At 41.2% G+C, this 16997-nt stretch overlaps 2 protein-coding genes across 2 annotated transcripts; one reads left to right on the top strand and one right to left on the bottom strand.

Moving 5' to 3' along the window:
- Positions 1-277: 277 nt before the first annotated feature.
- LOC123766769 (guanine nucleotide-binding protein subunit alpha-14) lies at positions 278-4324 on the bottom strand. The gene is made up of 2 exons (XM_045756126.2): positions 4086-4324; positions 278-3887 (listed from the first exon to the last, which is right to left on the bottom strand). Exon 2 carries the CDS (start codon positions 3812-3814, stop codon positions 2681-2683), a length of 1134 nt encoding a protein of 377 aa, XP_045612082.1. The 5' UTR covers positions 3815-3887; positions 4086-4324; the 3' UTR covers positions 278-2680.
- A 5785-nt stretch (positions 4325-10109) lies between these two features.
- LOC123766771 (uncharacterized) lies at positions 10110-15312 on the top strand. Its single transcript, XM_045756128.2, has 3 exons — positions 10110-10459; positions 10624-10794; positions 14896-15312. The coding sequence occupies exons 1-3, from the start codon at positions 10445-10447 to the stop codon at positions 15181-15183; spliced, it is 474 nt and encodes a 157-aa protein (XP_045612084.2). The 5' UTR covers positions 10110-10444; the 3' UTR covers positions 15184-15312.
- The last annotated feature ends 1685 nt before the right edge of the window (positions 15313-16997 follow it).

Below are 16997 nucleotides of genomic sequence, written 5' to 3'. Positions count from 1 at the left end.
AAATCTAAATTGTGTATGAATGTGTTTTGGGAAGACGAAATGCACGCTGATGGCTTCCTTTCTAATTTAAATCATTCGAGGCAACGCAACTTTGGTTATGTCCCCAGCAAAACTCGTACGTTTGTGGTTAAGCAAATCAGTTGTGTTTTTGTAAAGATTGGCAAATAGAGAGAATTGGTTGATGTTCGAGCAATGTCCAGGTCTTAGACTGGGAAGTTGTGGTAGCCAGAGTATCTCTCTTTTTTTTCCATGCCCTGACAGTGGGAAATAAAAAGAATTGAAATTGAAATAAGTTTCTTGAGGTATAAATACACAAAGGGATGAGGTAGCTAAAGCAATTCTCACCCCGTTATAAAAAGTGATTTGCGTTACCAAATGGCATGCCCTTTGGTAGGTTAGGCTGTTCTTTAGGTTAAAACGCACATTTTTTTTAAAGACAAAAATAGAAAAACACAAGTTGCTATAATGTTATCGTCAATATTTATAATTTCATTTTATTGTCACCGTAGTAGGTTATCTCCATCGTTCCATTTATACTACTCAAACCTGAGAAGGGGTTTGGCAATGGACATCCTGCAGTTACCATAGCACGCAGGGTCATACCAACCATCCTCAAATAACTATAGTGTATTTGGTTGATGCACTAACATACTTCGAGCATATCTGGACATCAGTTGTTTACACAAGATGAACATCGTGACACAGAAGACGACCGCCCCACAATTTGCCTTAATGCACTGCACTGGTTTGAGGTAAAATACAAAATAATACTGAAAATATTTGTACGTTTAACACGCCGTTAGTCAATTATATTAAGCGATACTACTTTTACAAATGTCACAATAATAACACATTACACCTTGCTTAGATTTAAGTAACTCCAAATAGTTAATACCAGTTGTTTCTAATTAAAGTGAAGGCAAAACTTATCAACATTTCATTACTGAAGGAGTATGACAAATATCATTATGTGCTTACAACTAGCTATGTTAACACGCATCAATTCTCCATGGCCGTCTCACCCTACAATGGTGTTGCTTGCTTTCTTCAAATATAAACGTTAGTGTAAGATTAACACTCTTTACGGTCTCGATAGAATCCGTTGCTACATGGAAATTTTGTTCAGAGTAGCTGAATCTAAAACAACAACAACGATTAAAACTCGTCACCAGCACCCTATTCATTCTAACGTCACGGCACTTACGCCTCCAACTATTTGACAATTACGTTCACTTGAATAGTAATATTGGCAGGAAGATCATTGGTAGGCAGCTCCACCCCCCTCCTGAAGGTCAGTTACTCAGCAGTTCTGAGCTGAGAGTATACAACGCCACACCTGCACCCTGGTGGTCGTGTGTAGCAGTCGCGTCATTGTAAGGGCACAACTAGTTTGTTTTTTTGCTGAAATTGTACAAGCGACCAGATCAAATCCGAGAACGAGCTTGAAACTAATATCGTTGGCAGGACTTTTACTGTCATTTAACCTCGACTGATCCCAGTATTGCCTTGAGCCATGGCTGCTTCTCCGTTGTTCTTGTACTGTAATTATGTTGTCTGAAGCAGTGCTCAATATTGCACTAGACCGTTTCAGCGTTTGTCATATTCCCACAAAGTGCTCACAAACCTACAGCAGACTCGACACACCAACGTAAACTCAGTCCTCAGCACCGGGACATTTAAATTCCACCCCTTGTGAGTAGTAATATTTGTACATTTATGACAGTGACATTTGTTAATTTAAAACGTGACCTTTCTCACCTCATCTAGTGCACTGACAATTACATTGTCTTCCTCACTTTGACACTATTACTCTTGCATAATATTAACATTTATACACACCAAACAACCACCTTTTTTCACAATGCAATAAATAATTACGAGCGTGGCATATCATGGAAGAATATTCGAAGAGCATCTGAAAATGAAGAATTATGGAAACTATACTCGACCTCACTTACATAAGCCACATTCATAAATATCTAAGAGATTAACGAACTGAAACTAAACCTTATTAAACTGTCGTAGTACTGAATTGTGAACAATTTAAATATAAACGCACTAAATTTTTAAATGGGTGACAACAAAAATAGGTGATTAAATTGTGCAAATCATGAACACTGTTAATCACACATATAAATTAAATATCTCATTTGTGAAATCATGTATAAAATATGCGAGTGGGAAAGGTATGATTACTGGAGAAACACACACACATGATAGGCATTCAATACCATTTATCGTCACTACTAACGACATGATAATGGAACTTTAAAACCACTTGCAATTAAATATTCACTGCAAACACTTCTTGCTTCACGGATAAAAGTACTATGACAAAATTAGTTTTCACTTTACTACGTCATTGTTCAGCATTTCTGCTTCACTTGGCCTCCAAGTCTCTTAAAATCTAAACATCACATATTCCACCGTATAAATTAACTTGTACTTTAACCTTTTGTAACTTGACTGACAAGTTCTCACAACTATGCAAGGAGCTACCAAGTTAAAAAACTAGGCTGGTTCCCTAAATTAGTTCTCACAGATATACCGGTAGCTACCACGATAAAAACCAGGTTGGTTACTAAGGACCTGTGAGGCTACGTCCATGACTGTAAGAGTCCAGACTAGTTGAACTACCCCAATTTTCGGAGGCCTGGTGCTGCAAGACTACTATCAGACGTCAGGTGTGAAACGGGTCCATAAAAAGTCTGATGTTGTCCCACAAGATACTCTCTCTGACGGCGGCGAAAACGAATCTGGTCTTATTTGTGTCTGTGGCACAAGTTTCGTGAGAGAAGAAGTTGTCTCTGTTTTTTGCAAAGGTCACGAAGCGGTTGCGGATATAGTCAGTGGCGCTGCGTGCGTCCCCACGAGGGCCCGTGTAGTCGGGGAAGTACTTGCTAAGGTCTGACCTGGCTATCTTCTTCTGTAGCACATCAGTCTTGTTTAGAAACAAGATGATGCTCGTCTTGGAAAAGCCAGGGTAGTTCAATGTCTCTCGGAAGAGTAGTAACGACAGCTCCAGCCTGTTCATGCCGTCCTCTTCCTCTTGACTCCACGTCTGGTCGTACTCGCTCAACGCCGCCAAAAAAATTATAGCGTTGACCTCATCAAAGAGCCGCAACCACCTCCGTCTCTCTCCTCGTTGACCCCCCACGTCCGTTATACGAAAGGTCCAATTTCTGTCGTGGAAGTCGTAGACGGTGGCGGCGCGCGTGGGGATGCGCAGCTGAAGGACGTCCTCCTGTGTGGGCAGGTATGGTTGCTGCGCCAGACGGTCCGTGGCTGACAGGTAGTAGGCTGTGCTGTCTGGTAGGTTAAACTCGTTGGCTCGCAGCCAGCACTCCTGTGCCGCTACGTCCTCCCACAGGACGCGCATGAGGTGTGCGTGATCTTGAGGTAGAAGCGCGGGCTTCACATCGTCCTCAGTCAGGCCCCAGTCTGCGGGCGTTACCATTGCCAAAGTGTGGGCGGCGTGTGCAGCCTCGGGCGAGCTCCAGGGAATGGCAGCTTCCTGAACAGACGCTATTAGGCGTGTGACACACGTGAGAACATTGTCGAGCACGTGCCGCGTGTAGGAGCGTAGCGAGGCCGGAGACATCCCGCCACTGTCGATGATTTTCATCTGCCTCATGATGGTAGATTTTCCCGTCTCTGCAGCCCCCAGCAGGAGAATGTAGACTATGTGGCTGCGGTGTGTGTCACGGCCCAGAGTCCCACCAGACCCGCCGGACGTCATGGAGGGCACCTCAGGCGAGGGTATGCATCCGCAGCGGCACATGAGGCCACAGTAACAGGACAAGGGACACGCCATGCCTGGCGGCCAGAGTGAGAGTGCGTAAAGCTGCTCTCACTTCTCAATAGCATCCAGGCCAACGCAACACCACCTAGAAAAAAAATGTAGCATTGACACTACTTGTATGCAATTATTTATCATGTAATTCTTCATTGTCGTCCACAAGTTCACTACGTTTCGTATAACTGTTTCGTCATATCAACATGTGCAACTGCCTTTGGTGGAAAACCCGAGGACCCATCTGACCACTCTGGAGATGGTCCTCTCTCTCTCTCTCTCACACACTTACACAGTCGTGACTGAGCAGCCCGGATGCTGCCTCTCCCTCGTTAGGCTGCTAGACTTCAACTCCACCGCACGGAGTAATCCAAACGTGCGAGCCACGAGCAGGAGCACAGCGGATGGGAGGTGGTGCAGGTGGGCGTGTAGGAGGGCAGTGGAGCGCACGAGGCGGCCGGCCACCGCGTCTTGCCACACTGGCCGCCGCCGCCGTCCTCCACACCACCACCACCGCCACCACTCACGCCTGAGGTACGATGACGTCCTCCTCTATAACCCTTCCTACCCTTACATGCACGCTCCTTGCCACATGATGCTCACGCTTTGTTTCATGACGTCGCACACTTGACGTTCATGCCATTTCCACCATTCAGGTTGGCTTTTTTTTAAATATCGACATTAATTGCAATTGGTTTTAACTTGCAATTTGCCCTTTCTGGTAACACTGCTTGTAATAGGGTACATTTGTCAATTTCACTATACCAGTCAAGTGACTTATTATTTGACATGAAGTGTTGTAGACAACGTTACATTCGGTTTATCAATGCTTTAGTAAAAATGGTATGAGCTTATTTTTAGTATATAAATATTTATTCGACGAGTAAACACTCCAACATCTGCGTGGATGTCCTTGATGCTACGCTATCGGTCACAATACAGAAACAACTTTTTGTCATAATGTCCAACCTTTGCGATTTAGAATATGAGCTCTGTACCCTTTTCAAATTAGTCTTGCGTAACTCAACATATCTCGAGTAGATCATACGCGTCAGACGACTCGTCCTTATACAATAACCTTAGATGCGCTCGATCAAGCAACATTACCAAAGACCAAAGTCTTAACGTGCGCCACCATTGGTAGAACCGGATGATGACGTCGGAAGTTAAGGGGCCAATCACCACGTTTGTTATGTCCGGTTGGTGACGTCACGGTCGGGGGGCGGTTGTTTAGCAAGTGTTGATACACCAGCTGGTGCGAGAGAGGCGGGACCCACCCAGCCAGAGGTATCAGTTAGCCAGCTGCGCTAATAAACTTAGGCTCTAGGAGAGAAATCTTTAACTTAGGCTCTAGGAGAGAAATCTTTAACTTAGGCTCTAGGAGAGAAATCTTTAACTTAGGCTCTAGGAGAGAAATCTTTAACTCAGGCTCTAGGAGAGAAATCTTTAACTTAGGCTCTAGGAGAGAAATCTTTAACTTAAGCTCTAGGAGAGAAATCTTTATTTGACATTGGAAGCTTCTAATGACAGGCGGTGGTGGTGGTGGTGGTACCAGCTGGGAGATCTAATTAACCAGAGTTCTTTTCTCTAAATGACAAAACTATTTTAACGCTGATCGGCCAAAGATCTCTGTCGCTACTGTGGCATTGTAACGTGTTATATTATTGATGTATTTTGTTCAATAAATGAATAGATATGGGAACTAATAAATGAGGGTTGAGCGAAACGCAGCATGGTGAATTTTTTTTTTATTATAATCAAGCATTTATATAATCAAAGTAAGTACTTTCATAAGCAGAATGAAATGTGCCAGGAATTGTAATATGTGTTAATAAGACCCACAAGTAAGTTTAAAGTAATTAATAGACTAATACAGTAAATTAAATTGCCATCTACAGTAACACAGATAAACAACACAAGCCATAAAGGAGTAACTCTTAAGTTATCAAATTTAGTGAAGTTTACTTAAGCACGTTATCAAGCACGTGTAATAATTATCACAGTGGTGCGCAAGTTTCAGAACTTATTGCGCTCTTGCCTACGCTTAAGACTGTGTATAGCTTGTGGTCCGCCTCCGCCACTGTCCCAACGGACATAAAATAAAGTAATAAATCAAATTGCCCGAACCAAACCTAACCAAGCAATCCACGCATAAGAAACCTGATTGTTTACGAGTAGCTATGATTTAAATTTCCATTTATATAACAAAAGTCATATCCTACACAAGACGGCTTGACAACGGACTATAAAACCTACCTAACCTTACTCAACCTCATTTAACCCAACCCAACCGAGCTTAAGGCTGCCTAACCTAAGCTAATACATTCCAACCTAACAACGTAACGGTTTTAACGAACATAAACCGACAATTGTCGAATCGTCTTGTATACGACCATACCCGGATTTACAGTACATTATATTTATGTCCGTTGGGGATTTTGACGTCAAAATGTGACGCATTTCGCGAGAACAGGTTTCATAGTCTGTCCTTGTGTGCGCTGGTTTATTCCTTTGAGTATTTTGAACGTGTGATCGTTTAGTTACGCTACAATATAAATGCGGGCGGAAATATGAGCAATTTTCCTGGAAGTATTTTAGCAATTTAAACGGCTTCATGCGTTTTTAGATTTTTTGGCGCATTGTCATCATGGTCACAATTATCGCACTCACTATCATTATCGGCAGCACCTTTAGTGTCACCATCATTATTGTTACAAATATTACAGCACATCCTCCTAAAATGAAAGTACTTACAGTAATGTGGTCAAAAGTACGAATATGTCGTGATAGACCCGTAGATAGTAGACTTTTGTTGTATTGAATTTAGACAAACTGGAAAAGTTTTTATATTTGTGACTTATAAAACCTAATGATCCTCAGCCTAATACACGCTGAAGCCTAAATTAGTACACATATGTGCTATATTAGGCCTAGGAATACAAGTTTGGTTTTAGCTTTATTCCGGACTCTATAAAAGTAGTACAAAAAGTGGCTTACTGGGCCCCCATCACTACATATTGATATGATCGACCACATGGTTACAAAAAGCACTATCAAAACATGAGGATGGGTTGAAGTAGTACCATCGCTATATTCGTTTCGTAACTCAACATTGACATCACCATCTCCCCTGTGTTCACCGTTACTTCACTATTCGCTCCTGTTCACCGTTCCTTCACTCTGGGTGGCCCAGCCATCAGCTAATGATCCGCTACAACTGCAAATATTGAAGAAAAGCCAATTATTTAAAGCCTAATATCCATCGCCATTCGTTAGTAATAATTAACGCTGCCGGTTGTATCGTCTCTGTTAACGTCATCATATTATTATCGCCACCATCGTAATTAGTAAAGTCACTTCATTGCTGTCATAATCATTATGACAGCACCACAGCAGCTCCAGCTGTTCATTACAACACACTTACCCTGTAAAGGTACCGAGTTGTGGAAGCGACCTCGACCCATCTTCAACTTTAAGGCCAGATTAGACAGAGAATATAAACGTCAAAATAGTTTAATTATAATGCAACAGATAAAACAAGGCTAGTAGTTGGGGCATAAAAAGCTAGACGCACGGGAGGGGGAAGGGTAGAAATATAGAAATAGCCTAAGTTACTCTATCCCTTCGAGATGTATTTTCTGGTCTCAATAAACGCACTTTAACTTGAAGAGCTAGACCTCACGCCCCCGTAGATACTATTAGGTAAACACCAGTATCCCCACCTGTTCATCACAGACGAGGTTCTATACATATCAAGTACTCGTCCAACTATGTACAGCCAGCGTACACTTGGGTATAGCTGTACCATATCCTCCAGACCATGACTCCTTCCACCTCACACCATACCCATTGTCCCGTATGTCAGTGACTGTAAACACCTTACTTCACCTCATCTTTCATGGTGCATGTAATGTAAACACCTTACTTTACCTCATCTTACACGGTGCATGTAATGTAACACCCCACACCGTGTATGCACTATCCTATGCACTGTCTGTATGTATGCACTATGTCTCCGGAGTTCGACAAATAGCATTTTTCATTCACACACCAGGACCAATAAAATGGTAAATGAGTTACTTTTTCAACTTCCTTCCAGAATGAAGAACATAAGGGGTAAAGAAAAGATCGTGCTTGAATCATTAATCGAACCCTTTTCGCTCATATTCAATAACACAAATATATTTGAACTTAACAATATGCCTTCAGCCGAACAAGTCTATGTGGGTGGGGACGAGGACAGGTTGACGAGTTTAGCAGTTACCAGGGAGGATGTTCTTAAACAAATAGTAAAACTCAAACCAAACAAATCCCCAGGGCCGGATGAAGTGTTTGCTAGGGTGCTTAAAGAATGCAAAGAGGAGCTTTGTGACCCACTGTCAACCATATTTAATAAATCAATAGAGTCAGGCAGAGTGCCAGAGTTTTGGAAAGTTGCTAATGTGATACCAGTTTTTAAGAAAGGAGATAGATCACTTGCGTCTAACTATCGACCAATTAGCCTAACGTCTATTGTGGGAAAGTTACTCGAATCTATAATAGCAAATAAAATTCGTCTTCATCTTGAAAAACATAAATTAATAATTGAGTCGCAACATGGTTTTATAAATGGCCGTTCATGTTTAACAAATTTGTTATCTTTTTATTCTAGCATTGTTGAGGCAGTTGATAGTGGTAAGGATTGCGATGTTGTATACCTTGACTTTAGCAAAGCTTTTGATACAGTGCCACATGAAAGACTGATTAAAAAAATAGAGTCTCATGGTATTGGGGGTGCTATATTAAGCTGGATTAGGGCATGGCTATACCAAAGGAAACAGAGAGTTAGTATAAATGGAATCAAGTCAGAGTGGGAAAATGTTGTAAGTGGAGTGCCTCAAGGCTCTGTCCTGGGACCTCTGTTGTTTATAATATATATAAATGATTTAGATTCAGGTTTGAGTAGCAACATTTGCAAATTTGCCGATGATACGAAAATCGGTAGGGAAATTAATTCGGAGGAGGACTCACTATCACTTCAAGTTGATCTGGATAGGGTTTTGAAATGGTCAAAGGATTGGCAGATGCAGTTTAATGCTGATAAATGTAAAGTTCTGAGGTTAGGTAATGATGATAGAGTTACAAGATACGAGCTAGATGGTGTTGTGATTGCGAAGTCGGATTGCGAAAGGGATCTGGGAGTTATGATTAGTAAGAATTTAAAACAAAAGGATCAATGCATAAATGTTCGTAATAAGGCAAATCGGACACTTGGATTTATTAATCGCAGCGTTAGTAACAAGACACCTGGTGTGGTTCTCAAGCTATATCTTGCTCTAGTTAGGCCCCATTTAGATTATGCAGTTCAGTTTTGGTCGCCATATTATAGAATGGATATAAATTCACTTGAACGTGTCCAGCGTAGGATGACTAAGTTAATTCCCCAAATTAGAAATCTTTCATATGAAGAAAGATTAACAAAGCTTAAGTTGCATTCACTGGAAAGGCGAAGAGTTAGGGGTGACATGATAGAGGTTTACAAGTGGATGAATGGACATAACCGGGGGGATATTAATAGGGTGTTGGGGGTATCAACACGGGACAGAACACGAAACAATGGATATAAATTGGATAAGTTTAGATTTAGGAAAGACTTGGGTAAATACTGGTTCAGTAACAGGGTTGTTGATTTGTGGAACCAATTGCCGCGTAACATTGTGGAGGTGGGGTCCCTCGATTGTTTCAAGCACGGGTTGGACAAGTATATGAGTGGGATTGGGTGGTTATAGAATAGGAGCTGCCTCGTATGGGCCAATAGGCCTTCTGCAGTTACCTTTGTTCTTATGTTCTTATGTTCTTATTTATATTAGCAAATAATAATATCCAGCGCGTACCCATAATCCGGCTGCTGGAAATAGTACATCGCATTTTGACCTACAAATCGCATAAGGCCAAAAACAAATGTACTAAAAATCACATCGTCTCGCAAACTTAACATGATGACCCGTTTTCTATTAGTGAGTCCTCGTGTAGGTTAGGTCCGGGCAATTCAGTACATCATTTAGCGACCTTATGAACGCTCGAAAGGGCGCAAGTTAGTCTTGATGAGTTAGTTACAAAATTCAATGCACATGGTCACGTCAACAATGGGCTCGAGACTGACCACAAGCAAAGAAAAGGGAGAACAGCAAACATGACAGTAATACCATGTCGTAACTCAGTCGATTAAGGCAGTGTCTGGGATGCTCTCGGACGCAGGTTCGAATCCTCGTCACGGCCCTTGTGGATTTGCTCATGACGGTAATACAACTGGGGCGTAACCCGAGGTCTCCCACAGGGGGAGGAACCCATATCACTTGTCGACACGCGAGAGCCTCGATCCTCACAGTTCCCCGCTTCACTAATTATTATCATAATTTGCTTGCATCATCTAGACGCGCGTGCCATTTACAGCGCATCACTGGGAAGGTCAGCCTAGGTGCTAGTAAACAGAGAAATGATTATTACCATAGGACGTCTGGAAATGACGAGTTAATTAAGATTAAAAGAAAGGAATGGAGAGCAGGGTGGAGGGTGCTGTGACACCGGGCCGTTCAGTGCCCCAGACGGACAGTACAGTACTCGACTGGAGCTTGTTTCACACACACATCAACCCTCCCATACCCCATAACTATGGCCATTAACAACGTAAGTAGTACAAGCCAAACACTTGACTATAATTTATAAACCGGAAAACTAAACAAATGTCCACATCCAGGCTACTGATATTTGATTAAGATCTAAATTAAACCTATAAACGTCGTCACCCTTAAACCAACAAGAAGTACATTTTTCAATACTCCGATATGCAGGTAGCGGTTCCATGGTCTCTCCTGCTGGTGCTCCTGCTGGTGCTGGAGTTATGTGTGCTCGTGACGCCCAAGGAAGAGGTGCCTGACACTCCCCCAGCCGTCCCCAAGGAGGCCTTGAACGCTATGGTTATGAGACACCTGAAGCAGTTTCACCAGGTGGGGGAGGATCAGGTAAGTGCGGAGACTCCACTGTTCATACTAATTGGTTGTATAATATGTAGACAATAATGTGGCTGAAGACGTGACCAACCCACACATTAGAAAATGGAGAAACCACGATGTTTCGGTCCGTCCTGGATCATTATTAAGTCGTGTGAATAAAGATTAAGTCATCCAAGAGGTGGCACTGGCATGAATAGACCGTAAAGAAGAGAGGAAAGTGCAGGCAAATACACAAGGTAAGAGTGAGAGATAAGAAGCAGGTAAGAGAAAATGGCAAGACTAAGACGAAAGGTAAGAATGGGATTCAGGTTCATGTGAGTTTGAGATAATAAGATACATCTCAAAAGGATAAAGTAGCTTAGGCTATTTCTACCCTCAATGAATGGAATGAGGTAAGAATAAGAGAGAGGTAAGAAAAGGGGTAAACTTAAAAGTCAGATCACGTTTGTTCACCTTCTTAACAACCTTAACAAATGTGATCTACCCCCTTTTCTTTTTCTTACCTTCCTCTTATTCTTACCTCTCATCTTCTCTTCTCTTACCTTATTTATTTGCCTGTACTGTACCTTCTTCTTCTCTTCTATCACACGACTTGATATTGAACCAGGACTGACTGAATCGTCGTTGTTTCTCCATTTTCTGATGTGTGGTTTGGGCATCAATAATAATAATAATAATAAAATCAAGAGTAAACTACTTTATTTTAGATTCTACATGGTTTAGTTGTAGATACTGTAGTGAGTTTGCGAATTATTAAAATTGTAAAATGTATAATATTTTAAGAGCTAAAAGTAATGACACATTACTGTACTGGTATATTTATCTTGGAGATATATGCTAATTGATGTGGAAGTTAAATAGGCTGGATAATATTTAGATTTTTTCTTTTTTAATTCATATACTGTACTGTATTTTGGTCATTTACTGTACATTTGGGAGGTTATTCCACAGTTCAGGACCCCTTAATTTATTTTCCTGGCATTTCTGCTTTGGTCAAGTTTGACTTATGGAACATCAAATATAAGTACCTGTATAGTAAATGCTTATTTCTAGTATAGTGTCTATTAGTTGTTGGAGCTTACTAAGGAGCATTTGAAGTCAGATATTGTACTTCAGAGTTTTGAAAATACTGTGTGGAGTATACTTGAGAATGGGTTGTGCTTTTATATTTAGCATGTTCAAGGATATAAATAAAGAAGCTGCATGCTGTTTGGAATTGGAGTTTGTTATTGTTCTAATAGCTGATTTGTGTTGAACAATTATGTCTAAGGTAGTGTTGAGTTGTAGAATGCCATGCAGGCACAGATACTGTGAGATAAGGATAAATTGAATATTGTCACTAGGGATAGTATGCCTACAGTTTTTAATAATAATATATAGTATATATATATATATATATATAATGTTATGAGCTCATGATGATCCAAGGTTCATCAAAGTAGTCAGCCAATGGGATACTGTTGCATATTAGTAATGGTAATGTCTTCTCGTGGACATAATAACACAGGATAAAAACCCACACTTGTGTACAGTATTTGTGAAATTTGACCACCAGCCCAAAAAGTTCAAACAGGTTCACTGGGATAATTCCATAATGGAAAAGATTGCCTGAAAAATGCTTGAAAATACATCTGGGGGAAAACAAAGTATGTCTCCTAATTATAAAAGCAACAAATATTGTACAAGGTACTTTTTATTTGCCATCCCTGGGAACTTTTCTTAATCTCAATGCTCTTTGTATTGGTGTAGCCATTTTCTTTGCTTATCATCACCAAATGCAGGTGCATCTGCAGAAGAGCATTGCAGACCAATATGACCATCATGGTCTTATATGTTGTAAATCACAGAGCAAGATTGTGAGATATGGAGAAGTCGGTGACATCATCAATATAAGCCTTGCCAAGGCCCGCTGCCCAGCACGAAGAGAACCCACACCTATACAGACCCTATGACACTTGGAAGTGTCCATAAGGAATCACCATGCTTGCTTGAAAGGGTAGCAAATGATAACAAGATAACACATGCACCTCCACTTTGGCTAGTACAGTAGTGCAGTACCTGCATCTTATTACACAGTACACAGTGCAATTGAAGGGAGTGGTGCTGCTGCTTTCAGGAAAATAGAGAAAGCCACCAAATATAGAGACCTGGCACATTGGTACAGTTTTGTTCCAGTTGGCATGAAAACCCTTGATTCATTGAGTAAATGTGCACTGAAGTTCCTGAAAGAACTGGGCAACAAACAAAGTAGTGTTAAAAAAACCATAGTGACAAAGTTTCTTCTTCCAATACCTTAGTGTTGTGGTTCGGAGGGGAAATGCTTTCTGCATCTTGGGCATGCGTCCAGTCCATGAGTAGTTCAAGGTGTGTTTGATTTGCAATAGGTGTCAAGTTAGTTTGTAATATCCATTAATTAATCCTTGTGGTTTGTCTTATTTTACTTGTAATATAACAATGTTTATATGTTAGTGCTATGTAATTTGTAACAGTGTACCCTTGGAGATATGTATACATACATACATATTACACACAATAATTTGGCTGGTTATAGTCTGGTTTAGTATATGAGAAAATGAAGGTTGTCATCAGTTAACGGTATTAGTTTTGGATGGCATTTGGTAGATCATTGATGTTTATGAGAAAGAGGAATTGGCCAAATTGCTACTCTATATGGTACTTCAGTTTTAATTGGTATTGTGGGAGAATATGTTGTTTATGCAAACATGTTAGTTACTCAAACAAAAGCCTACATGGTTTTTCATTCATAGTTATGTAGTCTAAGGAAAATGTCAACAAATAGTCAAATAGGATAGTAATTTTTGACGAGCCAAGTGTATCTCGTGCTAAGCATATTTATTACAGTATAACATTGTTGCTGCTAATGCAATGGTTTTTTTAATCTCTCTGTTCCTTGAAATTTTGGCTTTTAAAACTATGATTATATAACTGGACTGTGTTCACTCTAGTCCTTTTGTCAAGTGACATTGCATTCAGCTCCCTTAGTGTGCCCTCATAGCTTAGTCTCCCTACCTGGACTAATCTTGTATAAAACCTTTGTACTTTTTCTTTTATTCTCCTATGAAATGGGGGGGGGGCCTACATGCTAGTGCTGCATACTCTAGTACTGGCTGGATGGATGTAAGCAACATTTGGAAAGCATCATTGTCTGTTTCTATATCTGTCTTGATATTTGCTAATGTGACTGTCTCAGATGACAGGTCCAGTGTCATATTTACTACTGTACTAGGTTCTGCCATTGTTGACACTGGTAGGATCCTCTTTCATTATGTAGTGTCCATCCTCTCTCAAACATGAGCACTGAATTGCAAACAGTCCATGCACTTGACCTCTGGCTAGAATTCTAATGTTTATTAATTTATTCATTCCTTTCACTTGTTCCCATTTTCATGACCTTGAATTAGGAATGATGAGACTGCTTCTGTCATCCTTCTATTGTGATTTCTCAACTATTCTTGTATTTTCCTTTTCAACTATTTGACTATTTCTTTGTCTCCTTGAGTTCCCACCCACCTTGATACTCTTTAACAATCAGGATTAACTATAATATTGTACAGTATATAAAATTAGGCAAGCTGGTTGACATAAAGCTGGTTTGGATTCATAGTCTTGACAAAAATAAAGATTCGAGTTTCAGAAGCACTGAAGAAATGCTTGTTTATTATAGTATATAGTATAGCATATAGGCATATATATATAGTATGTGCCTGTTAGTATATACACACACATCCATGTGGATGATGGACCCACAAACACAATACCTGGATAGTATTATCTTACACTGTACTGTATATGGTTCTCTAAAATTCTAAATTTGCTGCATCATACCTTGACATCTTGTAAGCTAATTGAGCATATATTGCCTTGGTGGTGAATGGAGGACGAAATGTTAACCGTTTTAGGATTGATATGATTTTCCGTTCCCTAGGAAGGTCTGGCCCAAAATAGTGTTAATTACCTTGCAAGACTGTAAAAGTTAATTACCAAAATCTGTATTGATACAACCTATTGTACCTTAAATATACAATATACCTTTATATATAAATAAATGAGATCTCGGTGCCACAGTACACTTTTATCATGTGATCACAGGATGTAATGTGGAAAAAGGAGTTATGGCCTCCTACACCAAATGAGGACTATGAAAACCTTTTGTCTGATGGCGAAGACACCTTCAACCCCATGATCCTTGCTCTACGCCATCTGGCTGGACACAACATGGAGAGTCTTGTTGCGGGCACAGTCTGGGACACACACTCTGATGGGGATGACGGTGCTGATGATGGTGATGACACCAACAGCAGAAGCTCCAGGGCACCCTCCTCCATCTTCCACCCCTCTGCTCTGTTGAACCCTATGCACAGAGACCAAGAAGAATGATAATACAGGCAGATAGATACCTCAACTACATCCCCTCTCCTTCTCATTAGCCTCTTGTACATGGAAATTATTGCTATGTGTACTGTATTGTGATCTAAAGAGTTGCTGGCATAAAAACCATTATGGCAAGTGTTTATTATTCCATACCATAAATATACTCTTCTGTGAGCAAAGGATATTTTCTTTGACCACCCAGCAGCTCCCTAAAGCTAGCTCACTAAGATTGCTCCATGGAAATGGGTCACATTAAATGCGAGAGTTCTGTTTAGTCTACCAGGGACCAGAGCCCAAACCTGGCTCTCACCTCCCTCACAGAGGTACAGAGAGCAAGTGACAATTCGCCACTGCACCGGGAAACCATCCAGAAAAGTCAATAAAGCTTTACAGACAACTGGAGGGTTATCAAAGACCAGATCTTTGAAAAAGCCAAACAACTCTACAATCAATTCACTCGGAACAAGAGAAACATTACAAATTTGTGCAAAATTCATAGTACCAAATGCCACTACCATGCAGCCCAGTTTCTGTATGCAGCTGTCTTCCTTACCAGTTCTTTTGCTGATTTCCTGCTGGAGACTACTGTTCTGGGTCTTTCAGACATGGCAAGTGCCCCTGCTTCAAGCTAAGCACCAGCCATCCTTGGACTTGGGTTTGAAGTGGGTTTCTGACCCCACTTGGAAACAGTCTGATAGGGCAGGTTCTTTCCTGCTGTTGAGGTGTAGGTCCTTAGGAGAGTCAGATTCCCAGGCCATTTGTTTCCTATTGCGAATTTCTTTTCTGCTAGATATCACAACTACACCTCATGGAAGGGCGGTTCTGCTTGTGATACAACCGACCCTTTCATGGTTTCAACCTTTGATGCCACCATAGGGAAGCATCTGACTCATTTTACCAGCTCCTGGAACCACAATTCGTGGGTCTTTCAGGTCATTTCCAGTGGCCTGCAGTGGAGTTGGTCGGTCTTCTCCCACTTTCTTGGGGTGAGGACTTTCAGGGCAGGTATCCTTCCCAGCTCTGCATCTGGTCATTGCAGGTTGGTTGGCCTCAGGTGTGGTCGAGTGTACTGGTGTTTTCAGTCCTGAACAGGGACTCGGTGGACCTACATTACATCCTTCTTTTGAGTTTTAATGCCTTCGTTCCATGTCCAACCTTCCACGTGACCACCTCAAGTGAACCTGATTTTACAGGCTGCAGCTTGGATGGTGTCCCAGGACCTCAAGGATGTATATTGGCACATCCCTACTCACTCTAGGAGCTAATCAGGAACTGATTAGCTTTTGTAGTGGAGCATCAGGTTTACTGCTTCATGGTCCTTTGGGTGTGAATCTGATTTTTCGTGTCTTTACCAGGTTGGCGCAGGTGATTGTGACCCAGCTTCTTGATGGCCAGCCTAGCCTTCCAGCACTTCTAGACCAGTATCCAAACTCAGGCACTATTTTGCAGGTTTGGATACTGGATCATCACTACTAATGATCCACCTCTTTCAGCAGATCGGCCCAACGATGTACTTTGCAGGTTCGACCTCTTCTGCCCTACGCATCTGGAGTGTGTTTTCCTCATGGCATCAGTATGAGATTGCCTGGTGTTTGTTTCACCACTGTTTTAAATTTCAGGCAAAGCTGTCCTGTTCCTTTTGTCGTGGTTATTTCTAGATAGACATCTTGTGCCTAATACTACTGCCTCTTATCACTCGGAATTGGAGCTGCTGTGGCTTGTGATTGGCACTGACTCCTCTTTGGCCATGTTCTGTAAGTTGTCTCATGCCTTTTCACTTCTGACCAGTTCATGCTCCTCTTGCGCCATTCTGGTCTCTT

This window comes from Procambarus clarkii, chromosome 60 (genome assembly GCF_040958095.1).
Source record: "Procambarus clarkii isolate CNS0578487 chromosome 60, FALCON_Pclarkii_2.0, whole genome shotgun sequence".
In the NCBI taxonomy this organism is placed as follows: Eukaryota; Metazoa; Arthropoda; class Malacostraca; order Decapoda; family Cambaridae; genus Procambarus; species Procambarus clarkii.
The sequence above is the reverse complement of the archived record's forward strand: the minus strand, read 5'-3'. Positions and strand labels throughout refer to the sequence as shown.

What these genes read in the sequence shown, in the direction of transcription:
- LOC123766769 (XM_045756126.2), bottom strand. Translation starts at nt 3,814, where the DNA reads ATGGCGTGTCCCTTGTCCTGTTACTGTGGCCTCATGTGCCGCTGCGGA.
- LOC123766771 (XM_045756128.2), top strand. An exon ending in ACCAGGTGGGGGAGGATCAG is followed by an intron (nt 10,795 to 14,895) that starts GTAAGTGCGGAG and finishes ATGTGATCACAG; the next exon opens with GATGTAATGTGGAAAAAGGA.